The sequence below is a fragment of the Portunus trituberculatus genome, chromosome 21 (assembly GCF_017591435.1).
Source record: "Portunus trituberculatus isolate SZX2019 chromosome 21, ASM1759143v1, whole genome shotgun sequence".
Lineage (NCBI taxonomy): Eukaryota > Metazoa > Arthropoda > Malacostraca > Decapoda > Portunidae > Portunus > Portunus trituberculatus.
The window spans coordinates 17,330,079-17,344,389 of record NC_059275.1 but is presented as its reverse complement, the minus strand read 5'-3'; the positions used below and the strand labels follow the sequence as shown (position 1 = coordinate 17,344,389).

Here is a 14,311-nt window from a genome sequence, read left to right as displayed (position 1 = left end):
CCATTATTAACATGCCTCAGTCTTTCGTCTATTTAACTTTCAGTCCACAACCTGTCTCAGCCTTGCCCCTTTTCTCTCCTTCATTGTCTACGTGTTATATTGATGCTCTATATTAAGTCTGGTCTGGTTAATTCCTCTGTCTGGTGCTATCAGTATCTTATCAGGGATGTGAGTAGTGCGGATGTGTTGGACAAGGAACATGAGAGATATTGTGTGTGTGTGTGTGTGTGTGTGTGTGTGTGTGTGTGTGTGTGTGTGTGTGTGTGTGTGTGTGTGTTGCAGTACATTTCAAAATCACAGAAACTGGATTGCATCTGACTAAACTGCTGTGTCTGTATTTTCTTCTTTCTTCTTTTTTAAGCTCGTCTTGGTGTGTTGCAGGGTACTCATTCCTATGGTTGTGTTGCAAGGTACCCATTCCTATGGTTGTGTTGCAAGGTACCCAGTCCTATGGTTGTGTTGCAAGGTACCCACTCCTATGGTTGTGTTGCAAGGTACCCACTCCTATGGTTGTGCTACAAGGTGTTTCATGCGTTGCAGTATTCTTTAAAAAGTGTTTTGGATAATCCATTTGGTTCAATTTTTGGGACTGGTTTCTTCCGTGGCTTTTATTATTGTTGTCATTATTATTATTATTATTATTATTATTATTATTATTATTATTATTGTTGTTGTTGTTGTTGTTGTTGTTGTTGTTGTTGTTATTATTATTATTATGTCATCATCATCATCAATATTATTATTTCATGGTAGTTTCATGGTAATATTAAGATGTGCACTTCGCAGGTAGTAGTGCGTTACTTGCTGTATTGCAGGTGATTTCCTAAGGCTACGTAACATGAGTTAGTGTGTTGCAGGATATTCATAAGGCTGTGCGTGTTTGTGTTGAATGAGGTGATGTAGTGCACAGTGTTCCTAATACTGTGTTAGAGGGTGCTTGGCTGTGTTGCATGAAGTTGTGCGTGATGCGTTGCACCCGGCTGTGTTACGCCCGGCAATGAGATGTGGTACTCCGAAGGCGTAGCCTTGAGTTTCGGGATGCCCTCTGGATTGTGTTGAACGTTTGTTCCAGGAGTGGGTGTGCGAGGACTGTGGTGGCATGATGGAGCCGTCGCTGCTGCCTGACGGCGGAAGCAAGCTGTTCGTGGGGCGGCGGCCGGAGTGCCTGGTGTGCGGGCCCTCTGCCACCGTGCGTCAAGTCAGCCTGCCATACGCGTTGCGCTACCTGGTGGCAGAACTCACTTGCGTGGGCATCAAGACGCAGTTAGGCCTGCGCTCCGCCGGAGACATCATTGGGAGGATACAGACCAATGAATCTCCAGCGGAAGAGCCTCCTCAAGACGCCATCATGGCATCTTGATTCCGCAGCAGGAGTTGCAGGATGTTGCGTCTTCCCGGGGTGTCATGCATCCCCGGCTGAGTGGGTAGTGGTAGTGTAAGGCTCGGCAAGGACCGTGTAAGGCTGTGTTAAGGGCTAATAGACATAAGGATTTAAAATAAAAGAGAAGATAGCATCCTTATTTATTAACATGATGATTCTAACTTCCTACGTTCTTATGGTGATGACTTAGAGCCCGGAGCCCGGTGATGAGTCGTGAAGCTCAGATGAGATATACACAGATGATGGCTGGACGAGGCCCACACTCGCTCCTTTGCGCTGACTTCTGGTGTTGCTGCCGCTGCCCCAGCGGGGCGGCATGACGCACCGCCACCGAACCATGCGGAAGGCCTCCCACGGGGGAAGAAGTGTTCAGGCTGTCAGGTCACATGGGTGAGGACATTACTTAGTGGATGCCTCGAGGTAGGCGATGAGGTCAGCTCTCTCGTTCTTCTTCTTGAGTCCAGCGAAGACCATCTTGGTGCCAGGGATGTACTTCTTGGGGTTGGTGAGGTAGATATCAAGTGTGTCAGAGCCCCACGTGATGCCCTTGGACTTGTTGGCGTCCGTGTAGACGTAGCCAGATGCTTGGCCCGTCTGGCGGCCAAAGAGGCCGTTAAGGTTGGGACCGGTCTTGTGCTTGCCGCCCGCCTCCACCGTGTGGCACTGTGCACACCTCTGCACGAACAGCTTCTTGCCCTTCTCAACGTCACCCATTATCTGAGAAAATTAATTAGGGTAAGATGACAGTAACAGTACAAGTAGCGTATAGGTACATATACAAGCGTGATGAGCGGCCCATCGCATATACATCATCACGCTTGGACAACTTCACTGGCAGTTGCGCTGTGACTGAATGTTGCTCAGCTCAAATGTGATGATTTATTTCCTCCCTGTCAGTCTTCCTTCTTAAGAAAATTATAAAGAACAGAGATGAAGAACTAATAAAGCACTAAGTACCGCTTGTCCCAATAATGAAATTAGAACCTTCTAAATAAAGCATTGTCAGGCTGGTTGGTGAGTGCCGGGGTGAGGTGCGTGGTACTGAAGGAACGCCGGTCTTAAATCAAGCAATGTTGCTGGCTCAGTGTTTGCAAGCAAAAGAAATAACATTGAAAATTATTGTTGGATTTTTGCATTAATAGACGTTACAGCATCGTCAGATTTAATTACACCTTCGCCACTTCCCTTTGGTGTGGTATAGTTGGAGAGGTGTGTATGAGATGCCAAAGCTTTCCTGCACAATGTACTGCCGTGTTCTAACTGGTTCAAGGTCTCGTCCGGCCTCTCCCATGCACTAAATTAGCAATAAGGGAGGGAAAATCAAAATCATGCATAGCAGATCGCCGGTGTATATGGCAAACAGTCATGTACCCCCGCCATGATGTGGGCGCCAAGTAGGGAGCCTCGTCCCCCATCCCCCATTCAGGTCCCGCCTCCATGTCTATATATACCTTGCGTAACACCCGCGGGCCAACCTCACCGTGTCACCCTCCCCGGCCTCCCTCCCGCCACGCCAAGCTGGGAGAGGCTCGCGTCTGTAGGTCACACCCCACTTATGTATAGCACTGATCTCCCCCCTCTCTCTCTCTCTCTCTCTCTCTCTCTCTCTCTCTCTCTCTCTCTCTGGAATATTGTGTACAGAGTGTTTAGTTGAGAAAGAGAGAGAGAGAGAGAGTAAATGAAAGTCAAGTGCAGTGCAAACAAGTTTTTACACACGCATTATTTTTTCTCCCATATCACGAGGAACTTTTGTTTGGAGTGGACGATAAATATGGCTTTACAATTACTAGTTCTGAGACTTGATTGCACCCGTCACTCTCACTCTTCAGCCTTGATTTGCAGTGAGAGAGAGAGAGAGAGAGAGAGAGAGAGAGAGAGAGAGAGAGAGAGAGAGAGAGTTATTTTTATTATTATCATCCTTATTATCCAGTGATTAAAAATATAAGTTATCGCTCTCATTTCCTTTCTTGGAGTGCTTTTGTCTTGCATGTCACGTAATGACCCTCCTATTGGTGCTCCTCGTTCATGTCTTCACTTTTTTCTTTTTCTTTTTTCTTTGGTTGACTTAGAATGTAACTTGATCTTCTTTTATTTTTTTTCCGCTTGGTTTTCAATATAACTTAATTTTTACCGCAAATTATTGGTTTTCAATATAATAAAATTTTTAGCACGTTACCTCTGCAATGTCTTTTTTTTTCCTCTTAACTTCATCAGTACCATGACGCATTTCTATATTCATTCTGCTTACTATATGGCGATTTTATACAGCTTCAGAAACTCATTTTGGGGTTTAAAATTGTGAAGACTGTGGCCACTAATCTTCTGACCTTCATAAACCCTTCCTAATGGCAATAAAATGGTCTAATCGTACACAAATCTCAAGGTAAAACTGTGTCTCAGTACTGAAGGGGTTAAGTGAATCTGTTTTTACTTCAAATCAGGGTGGCAATATGCGATGAGACTCCGTGGACAACAAACCTCATTTTCTGAAACAACTTTTTTCTTTCTTTTTTCCAAAGGCCACAGATAATCAGTTGTGGATAATTTTTTTTCCCACCGATAAGGCAGAAGTGTTATAAGATCATCACTAAAAGCATTACAATACCCTGAAAACCCCAACAATTTTCCCTAGATCTTGTTCATATTCTTCAAATAGTCACTGGAATCATGAAAAACACAGTTGAAAACCCCCAGTAGCTTCCACTAGAACCTGTTATAAACGTAGTGGAGTAAGACGCTAAGATGTGAGAGAATACGGTCCTTGTATCCTTGCCGGCGCAGTTCTAGTCTTACACCTGCGTTTGGTTAAATGGGTCACGAGAACGCTTCACTCACCTTATCTTGGCACATATTCCACATTAATCTATCCACTTACTGTGCTGATAGTGTGACGCAAGGTGAGATAGCAGGCATGTGTGCATGTCATTCGCCCCTCAGCCTTAAAATTGGGGGCAGCTATTAATAATTCTTGCACCTGTTTAAGAATAAAGAACGTATCAAGCCTCGCATTCCTGACCTTAATGACCGTATTCTTAATCCTCCGGTGTCTTAATTACTTTAAACACAAACTCCAATAGGAATTATCGATATTTTCCATTCCAGTGATAGTTGGCTCGTACACTGTACCTTCGAGACGGGTACATTCTAGTGATAGTTTAAAAAAGATTCTACGTCGTTAGTGAGGAAAACACCGCGAGAAGTCCATACCCCTCGTATTCTTGAATGTTCCAGTGTCTTAATTAACTTAGCGTTAGTGGAAGACATTACTCTTCTCAAAGGTGCTTACGATCCTAGCGATATAGTAAGGCGTCTACGTCATCAGTAAGGAAGTACCTACGGGGATTGAACTACGCATCACTGTGGCTCTGAAAGAATAGTCCTTATGAAAAATCCAACGGGTGAATACAGGCCTGGCGATGACTTACACTAGGGCAACTGTTAAATGTACAGTACCGTGACACTACACTCCGGCCAGCACTGCACAAACACCGGGTACTCACGAGTTAGGAGAACAGGTATAGAGTCTCAAGGAAAGCTCGCAGACTAGTGGCGGGCCGGAACCCTTGAGCTGCTGGCTATATACAGGACAACTTTGCCAACTGCCCGGTACTAAAAATATCCCTGGTGAGGCAATCATTCTCCCCGGCATCATTTCGAAACTCTCGGCCGGGTGTATGATATAGACTTAACGTGAAGTCATTACTGGTGTACTAGATCACTGACATCACTTGTTTTCTTCCCTTTGTATTGACAGTTGATCAAGTTAGTCTGCTCCTTGCCAAATTTGCTTCACGTACGCACTGTGCTTGTCACTTGTTCCTGAACGCTGCATGTCAACGTTAATTTGAAGGATTTACTATTTTCCTTCAGTTTCAAATGTACTTTTCTAATCAGTGCCACGCCCTGATGGTGAGAAAGGTGATAAGAAGACTCAAGCTGAAGGTGGAGTGCCTCGATATCTCACGTCTCGATAGTCGGTATTCAGGAATACCAGGATTTGTGTTTTGAATGCTTTGGACCTTCATCACTGTTTTCAAAGGTCACAGGAATGATTAGTCAGATTCGCATGGTGTCTTTTTATTTTGGAGTTGCAAAATCCGTTAAACGAATACAGGTAGGTCTTGGAGAAATGGCATCAGATTCAGGAATTTTATTTTGTAGTATTTTTTTTTCATAAATGTCTCAAGGTCGCAGGGATGCTTAGTTAGGTTTTCAACATTTCATGGATTTTATCTCAGTAACGGTGCAGAATCCTTGTTTATAACGATCAAATTCAAAAGACCTGGTGTATTGTTTATGTACTTAAATGATTTCAAAGATCACAGTCAGATTGTCATTGTGTTTTTCTCAGCGATGGTATGGTAATGTCAAAGGATCACTGGGAACGTGAAAACTTTTGAGAACCAATATAATTTTCGCCAGGGTTTGTCAAGAAGCAGTGAAGATAAGACTCTTTAGACGTGTGTCAGTGTAGTCCCTTTTGTGTAGACTTCAATTTTTCTCTGACTTTTTTTTCTTTTCTTTTCCCTTAATCATCTACAACTTTTTTCTTTGCCGTACAGTTTCTAAAATAGGCTAGTTAAGAACGAGTTTACTCTGCTGTTGTCTCTATTTCTGCATGTCCATGTAAACATTTTTCTTGAGAAGTTCTAAATGTTTACAGACTTACTTAAGAGGGCTAAGAGAACAGAAGATTCCTGCTTCAGTTTGAGTTTTCCTGCCAGCCTTTCCCCCTAGCCTAGTCTTGTAATAATGGAATACTTGAAAACGCGATGGGAAAACAATGTGACAAGTGTGTTATTCTGCCGGACGTTCGTATTGTGGTTGTATTGATGAGACGGGCGGGAGAGAGACTTGGGCGGTATAGGCTACGCGTTAAAGGTCAGACTGAATGGAGGACAGACGAGACTGATCACTTCCGGAATTACAAAGCAGGAAGGACGCACATACTCCCACGTCATAATGCAGAATGCTCCAGAGTCCAGCAGAAACATTGCACTAGATATGAGGGATCGTATCAGTTCCTTAGACCCAAACAGGAGCTCTTTCAACCTCATCAGTTGGCGCGCTGGGGTGAGGATCGATGCCTTACCTAACGTCACGAGCCTAGTGGAGTTAGTTATTGTTTTATTGTTTAATGGAGTCCTTACCCAGTCTTGCATTCATGAAGAAACTATAAATGAAAAAAAAAAAAAACTCCACTGCCATGTATTAATTCTAACTGTAGATATAGTTTAAGTTAGTCTAGTTTACTGATTAGTTTCCCTTGCCTCTTATGTAGTCTCGCATTTATATAACTCCTTATTTTCCCCATCGCCAGCATTCATTGATCAATTTCCGTGCAGTTATAATTCATGAATCTACTTTGTCCTATCACTTGGCAGTCTAGCATTTATGTAAGAAAACAAGGAAACCCTCGCCTTCTCAGACCAACCAGCCCGATACATAAGGAGTGGCTGGCTGTTACGGAACCCTCCTGCTCCACCTTTTATAACGCTCGCCTCTCTTCCCTTACCTTTGCAGTGTCGCCGCCCGTCTTTTAACACACCTCACTCATCAACAGCATAACTTTTTTTTATTTAAACTATGTGTACTGGTCATATCTGGCATCAGGTATGTGGTAATTATTATCGGTTATTATTATTCTATTTGTTTGATTGATTTATTGATCTATATTTTATTTGTGGTTTAAAATTTTGTATTGAGTTTCTCGAAGTTATTTTCTCAAGTCATGGTCGAGTTTTCTCTTATTATTAACTGTGTGTGTGTGTGTGTGTGTGTGTGTGTGTGCGCGCGCGCGTAAAACATCAGAATAATGCCATTGCCCCTATATACACACACATTAGCACGTGATCCTCAAAACCGTGTTATATGTATGATTCATCCCCCCCTCCTTAACATCATTATTATTATTATCATGATCATTAATGTAGTTGTAATAGTATGGTAGTTATTAATTAGATGTTGATTTAGATTTTATTAAACACACTATAATTTTCCCACGTGGGTGAGTTTAGCCAATCCTCGCGCATGATGCCACTGATCACATGTTTGCTGAAGCAAATGGTCATTGTGTAACAAGTCCTTAACGTTGCCTTTAGCAGCGTGGCTGCAGCAGTCACGTGAGCTGAACAAACATCTCACTCCTAACCTCCACACATAGCACACGTGATGGAGCTGTTTACTCAGGTCTAACCTCAGTGGGTGCAGATCTCGCCACGCTCCTTATGCTGCCCGCCAGCCTCAGGTGTGTGTGTGTGTGTTCGCAAGAAAGAGCTAAGAGGTAAGGTGAATGGGCACCACAAGCACAGTCGTGGGCTCAGCAAGATGCTTTGAGTGAGGCTTTGGCCAGTCACGTGACGGTGCATACAAGACTGACTGGCTGATGCTGCCATTCTTGTACTGTACGTATGGTTTTCCAAACAATAATCACCTCTTGCTTATTTTATTCAGGAATCATAAAAGAAACCAAATAGTACATCACTTAATTTATTGAAAATAAAATTAGTGGAATGAAAGATTTCCAGTTTGTAAATATCTCCAAATATCAGGTCCATGAGTGTGGGGACAAGATCAAATAAATTACAAAACAAATTTGCTGGCTTACCAAAGGGCAAGGTTAGGGTAGGGAAGACCACCTCCACAAGGCGGGTTATGTACATATGTACAAAAAACTATCTAGGACAGACAATCAGATTCTTTGCCTACAGGACAGACAGCACTGAATTTTGCTGCCTCGCAGCCTCTCGTTTACTTGGTAGAACTGACGAGGTAGGCAATCAGGTCTTCTCTCTCCTTCTTCTTCTTGAGTCCAGCGAAGACCATCTTGGTGCCAGGGATGTACTTCTTCGGGTTGGTGAGATACACGTCGAGAGTGTCAGGGGCCCACGTGATGCCCTTCGACTTGTTGGCGTCCGTGTACACATAGCCGGATGCCTGACCCGTCTGGCGCCCAATAAGACCGTGGAGGTTGGGACCGGTCTTGTGCTTGCCGCCCGCCTCCACCGTGTGGCACTGTGCACACCTCTGCACGAACAGCTTCTTGCCCTTCTCAACGTCGCCCACTGTCAACAAAAAGACAGATTATATAGCAAGTTCATTTACACTAACTGCTGTCTCTACAACTTACGGCATCTATCTTACGTAACATCTCAGCATCACGATAACACACGCAGGGAACACACTAAAAAGGAACTCACGGGCTTGACTTGTCAGCACTTATGACATGGCCTACATCCCCTTCACACGTTAGTCATTCCCTACGACACACGAGTCCTCCCCGCCAAGACGATGACAGCCTTGCACCTGACGTCACACCAGCAGCTTGACGCGAACACGTGCCCGTAACCAACGCGACAGAATTCTTAACGAGCACTTTCCCTTTCAATGGTGTTCCCTACCTACCCCTTCAAGCCTCCTGAGCCCCACGCCCTCCTCCTCTTCCTTCCCCTACACTCCACACACTATCACCATATCACCAACCATAAGCATAACACCAAATGACATACAGAACAAACAAAAACCTGTAAAACTAACTGGTTACCAAGTTTGGCCGACGCGTTCTGTGGCCTTGACATGTACAAAAATCGCCATCTGATGGCCGTGGCCGTGCGACGTTGTCACTTCTTAAAGCGGTGAGCCATTATGCAATTAAACCTGCTCTCACCAAATGTTCTACACATCACCATTAGTTTCAATCCATACACCTAGCTATGTTAAGAGGTTACATGGAAATACTAAAGATAAGCGCTAAGTTTGGGGAAGGAGAGGAAATAGTGCATCACTCTGAGCCGGTTGAGAAACGGTTGAATAGATTTCTATTTCTACACGCACACACACGAATCATGTAATACACGTGGAGGTCAATTCGTACACCTACTAGTACTAATGGATGCTATGTGCATATGTACTGATGCTATTCTTAAACTTTCCTGGTTTCACTTGACCCTCTGTTCAGCATTCCAACAAAAAGTACCGTCTCGTCTCACAGCACGCAGCAAATTGTTGCAACACTTGGCAGGCTGTTGGGCCACAGTACTTACATACTTGCTAAACACCTTGCTGTAGCGATGGAGTCATAAGAAGGTTGAATAAAAGAAGTAACAATAAATTTAATAAAAACAATGAAGCTGGTTAAAACTAGCGTGATGTATGGTGATGTGGTATACGGTTGCCTGGCCTTGCATCCCCGATACTTGTAACCTGCTGTGTGCCTTGCGCCGAGGGTGTAGTGCGAGTTAAAGTGGTTAAATGTTTAATATTATGTGTGTAATTATGATGTAGGTGACGTTTAAATCAACCCAACGTGTGATATAATGGAAATACGACTGTCTGCATCCTTAAGTCCCTCGAAATTTCTAGAATACCAAAGTTATCAACACAAACTTTAGTAATTCCCTCGTTTACTTCTCAAGCTCAGCAAATAACATAAACCCAAAGATTTATCCTCACAGTACAAGATTCCTGAGTACAGATAATAATTGATTTTTCCACACCGACCTATTTAGCGGAAACCTGCTAAATTTCTAATTGCAACCCTTCACAATGTTATATACACCATAATTTTCAAATAGTTCCGTGTTTAAAGGGCTTCAGAGACCAGCTGCAATGACCTTCCAGGCGCCGGCCAGCTGATTCTAAGATTTCGTCATCGCCAGACGCCCTCTGCTCATTAACCACCTTACTAATTTTCACAATTTACTCGGTCACCGTTGCTTCCAGGACAAAATATCCCAGCCACAATGCAAGATCAGTCCTTCACGCTACTGTACGCACAAACTTTCATACAATATAAGGTTTAATACTCACTTTTACCGTGAGGGTTAACGCACTGCTCACACGCACTCCTGCTGTCGTTGGAAGCTTGGGTGGAGAGGGAATGGGACTGTGGAGGTGAGTGTGAGGCGCGCGCTGACTGGCTAGCCGGCTTTGATAGATGCTCACTGATTGGTTCTCGCTTGAGATGAAAACCTGGAGCTAGGCGAAATTTTCCTATCTTGCGTAAACTTTTATCGACATGATGGGTTTGTTTGATATGTGATTACATGTATGTACTACGCATGAATTGCACGTAAAAAAAATGTGTAAGAATTATATGCGTAAAACTTGACAAATCTCAAGGGAAAATCAATATGAGTGAGAGAAAACGAGTTTTTAAGGGTAACTTATTTATATTATTCGTGTGTGTGTGTGTGTGTGTGTGTGTGTTGTGTGTGTGTGTGTGTGTGTGTGTGTAATTCACTGTTTGATCTGCTGCAGTCTCTGATGAGACAGCCAGATGTTACCCTACGGAACGAGCTCAGAGCTCATTACTTCCGATCTTCGGATAGGCCTGAGACCAGGCACACACCACACACCGGGACAACAAGGTCACAACTCCTCGATTTACATCCCGTACCTACTCACTGCTAGGTGAACAGGGGCTACACGTGATAGGAGACACCCAAATATCTCCACCCGGCCGGGGAATCGAACCCCGGTCATCTGGCTTGTGAAGCCAGCGCTCTAACCATTGAGCTACCGGGCCGTTGTGTGTGTGTGTGTGTGTGTGTGTTTCAATGTTTGATCTGCTGCAGTCTCTGACGAGACAGCCAGACGTTACCCTACGGAACGAGCTCAGAGCTCATTATTTCGGATCTTCGGATAGGCCTGAGACCAGGCACACACCACACACCGGGACAACAAGGTCACAACTCCTCGATTTACATCCCGTACCTACTCACTGCTAGGTGAACAGCACCTACACGTGAAAGGAGACACACCCAAATATCTGTGTGTGTGTGTGTGTGTAATTCACCTCACCTCGGTCGTCTGCTGGTCACCCAGCCAGTCTTCCCCATTACGGAGCGAGCTCAGAGCTCATAGACCGATCTTCGGGTAGGACTGAGACCACAACACACTCCACACACCGGGAAAGCGAGGCCACAACCCCTCGAGTTACATCCCGTACCTATTTCCTGCTAGGTGAACAGGGGCCACACATTAAGAGGCTTGCCCATTTGCCTCGCCGCGCCGGGATTCGAACCCGGCTCTCTCGATTGTGAGTCGAGCGTGCTAACCACTACACTACACGGTGTGTGTGTGTGTGTGTGTGTGTGTGTGTGTGTGTGTGTAATTCACCACGGTTGTTTGCTGGTCTTCCTCATTACGGAGCGAGCTCAGAGCTAACAGACAGATTTTATGGTTAGACTGAGACCACAACACACTCCACACACCGGGAAAGCGAGGCCACAATCCCTCCAGTTACATCCCTTACCTATTTACTGTTAGGTGAACAGATCGAGGCCAAGAAGCTTGCCCATATGCCTCGCCGCGTTTCGGGATTCGAATCCGGGCCCTCTCGGAAGTGAGCCTAGCGTGCTAACCACTACACTATGCGGTGTGTGTGTGTGTGTGTGTGTGTGTATATATATATATATATATATATATATATATATATATATATATATATATATATATATATATATATATATATATATATATTACAGTCATGTACAGTCATGTTTTTGTATATTATTAATGAAGAAAAGGAATACTTTTTTTTGTTTTTCCACCTACATATTTGGTATAGTCAGATTTCAGTTTAATATAATAGTTGAAGATAAGGATTTTTTTTTCTGCACCAATGCAGACATTTTCAATTTTTCTCGACCAATCTTAATTCTTAGCGATTATAATTTTGGTTAACGACAAAGTTTATCCTGTAAGTTTTCCAATAAAAATATTTGAAAGATAACTACAGTATATTACCAACCACTTTGTATTTTCTTAATGAAATTATGTATATGAATAGTTGAAAATATCAAGATTAGAAATAAATTCAAAGAGTTTGAGTTGAGAAATGTAAGTCTTATGATAACTGCTTAGATGTAAAATAAAAGTTCCGCGGTTCCGGCCGGTTATTTCATGATAGCTCCGGCCGGAGCCGGAACTTGCTAATATATATATATATATATATATATATATATATATATATATATATATATATATATATATATATATATATATATATATATATATATATATATATATATATATATATATATATATATATATATATATATATATATATATATATATATATATATATATATATATATATATATATATATATATATATATATATATATATATATATATATATATATATATATATATATATATATATATATATATATATATATATATATGTGTGTGTGTGTGTGTGTGTGTGTGTGTGTGTGTGTGTGTGTGTGTGTGTGTGTGTGTGTATTAATAAATTAATTAACTGATTTGTTTATTTATTTATTAGTCACTGTTAGAGCACGTCTACTGTGTTCTTAAACGTTAGTATCTATACTAGAAACAAGTTTGAGTGTGAGTGTTAATGCACCAGTGTTTTCAGGTACTGGGCATATAAAACTTTTTGGTAACTACCTGTCCCTTAAACGAATGAGGAACGTTATTTGTTCCGTATATGGTTGTATGAATTAATAGCCAATCAAATGAAATTATTGACTCAAAATCATCGTGACCAAATATTTAGCTAAATATTTTGACAAAAGTATGAGTTTGTAAGAGGTCATCGACTCATCGTGCGGTATGTGAACAGTATCCGGCGTAGCGTCTCTCATTCGCTTCCACCAGACCACCACCAAGTTACCAACCGGCAACGGCAGTCTAGATAGGGTTACAGGATAAGAAAGCTGCTGCTGTGCTGGGCCTTGGCTCTGCTTGTTAGTACTGAGCAGTAACTGTTAGCTCTGGTAGTTAGTACTGAGCAGTAAGTGTATATACCTCTTTAGGTTTACCTGTGAAAGCTAAATCACAGTTACAAGCCTGCCAGGAAAAGATGAGTGTGGGTCTTATAACACGAATCTGTCATCTAATCATCTTACTGTACATAGGTCCTGCTGGGGGTCTTGACGGAGGTGGTCTTGACGGTGGTGGTGGAGTTGTAGGTGGGGGTTTTGACGGCGGTGGGGTTGTAGGTGGGGGTTTTGACGGTGGTGTGGTATCATCCGGGCATTCACGTTTTGGTTCCGGCTTTTCATTTGGACCTTTACAAGTCTCACTCTCAGCTGGAGGTTCCTTGGCCAGCACGTGGGGAACCGCTAGACTACAAAGAACTTTCATCCATCTCTTGTCTGTAGTACGATGCGTCTGGGAGTTCATTATCAGATCAGCCCCAAAGCCAAGAACACCCAACACAACACCAGCAACAAAACAGAATTTTTCACGTCCTGAGCGAGTATTCCACCCGAGAACAGGTAAGAGTGGTCTTGGGACAGGCTTAGAAGGTACTACACTATCTTTTATCCTTGGGAATAAGATTCTCCCGCCACTTTTAAGCACCGTTGCAGCCTGGGATGTTAGGACGCGGCTCAGCATCTTGAAATAAAGGTGTCTGGTGGTTCTTGAGTATGGCGTGATGTGGCGTGGTATTCAGTGAAGGATGCGACTTAGTGAAGTGTAGTTGAGTAACGGAAGGGAAGCAGGGCCAGGGTGTCGTCATTGTGTTGATAGCAAGCACGCGTATTTTCCAATCTATAGTTACCGGTTTTTTATTTATCTTTTTGTATTATTATTTCCTTTGCTATTTTCGTTGTTTTTATTTCGTGTTGCTTACGTGTTGTTGCTGTTGTTTTTGTTCTTCTTTCGCTAACGTATATCAGTTTGTTTACAATATGGCACGCTGCTTCTTTTATTTAGTGTGTGTGTGTGTGTGTGTGATAACTTGTGCTTGTATTTTCCAGTTCAGTTGCCAGTTTGCTTTATTATTCTTTTATGGTGTTCCTTAATTTATTCATTAGCCTTTGTTATTCTTTTTTGACAGCCGGTACTCTCACTAAAGGAGGAAATGATGGTGGAATGTGTCTTATCTTCCTTCATCAGTATTGTTAATGTCTTCACTACCAGATGGAATAAGTGTTGCGTGATACTCAATTCTCT

General features: G+C 42.8%; 4 protein-coding genes across 4 annotated transcripts in view; 1 reads left to right on the top strand and 3 right to left on the bottom strand.

Annotated features, from left to right (window-relative positions):
- LOC123506831 (DNA-directed RNA polymerase I subunit RPA2-like) overlaps positions 1-1,512 on the top strand; it is a 22,642-nt gene extending 21,130 nt beyond the window's left edge. Inside the window, exon 23 of the mRNA XM_045259174.1 lies at positions 1,073-1,512. Within this exon, the coding sequence (XP_045115109.1) occupies positions 1,073-1,360 (288 nt within the window). The 3' untranslated portion in view covers positions 1,361-1,512. The remainder of the gene's footprint in view (positions 1-1,072) is intronic.
- On the bottom strand, positions 1,510-5,020 carry LOC123506836 (cytochrome c). Its single transcript, XM_045259179.1, has 2 exons — positions 4,882-5,020; positions 1,510-2,098 (listed from the first exon to the last, which is right to left on the bottom strand). The coding sequence occupies exon 2, from the start codon at positions 2,093-2,095 to the stop codon at positions 1,781-1,783; it is 315 nt and encodes a 104-aa protein (XP_045115114.1). The 5' UTR covers positions 2,096-2,098; positions 4,882-5,020; the 3' UTR covers positions 1,510-1,780.
- The window catches only part of LOC123506832 (neuroendocrine convertase 1-like), a 23,934-nt gene continuing 12,131 nt past the window's right edge, over positions 2,509-14,311 (bottom strand). The window contains exon 16 of the transcript XR_006675533.1: positions 2,509-3,006. The gene's annotated coding sequence lies outside the window, so the exon portion shown is untranslated. The remainder of the gene's footprint in view (positions 3,007-14,311) is intronic.
- On the bottom strand, positions 7,857-13,816 carry LOC123506835 (cytochrome c-type cyt cy-like). Its single transcript, XM_045259178.1, has 2 exons — positions 13,258-13,816; positions 7,857-8,445 (listed from the first exon to the last, which is right to left on the bottom strand). Exons 1-2 carry the CDS (start codon positions 13,748-13,750, stop codon positions 8,132-8,134), a joined length of 807 nt encoding a protein of 268 aa, XP_045115113.1. The 5' UTR covers positions 13,751-13,816; the 3' UTR covers positions 7,857-8,131.

Coding starts and splice junctions, on each gene's coding strand:
- LOC123506836 (XM_045259179.1), bottom strand. CDS start 2,095: ATGGGTGACGTTGAGAAGGGCAAGAAGCTGTTCGTGCAGAGGTGTGCA.
- LOC123506835 (XM_045259178.1), bottom strand. CDS start 13,750: ATGCTGAGCCGCGTCCTAACATCCCAGGCTGCAACGGTGCTTAAAAGT. Junction 8,446..13,257: donor CCCAGCAGGACCTATGTACA/GTAAGATGATTA, acceptor TTTTGTTGACAG/TGGGCGACGTTGAGAAGGGC.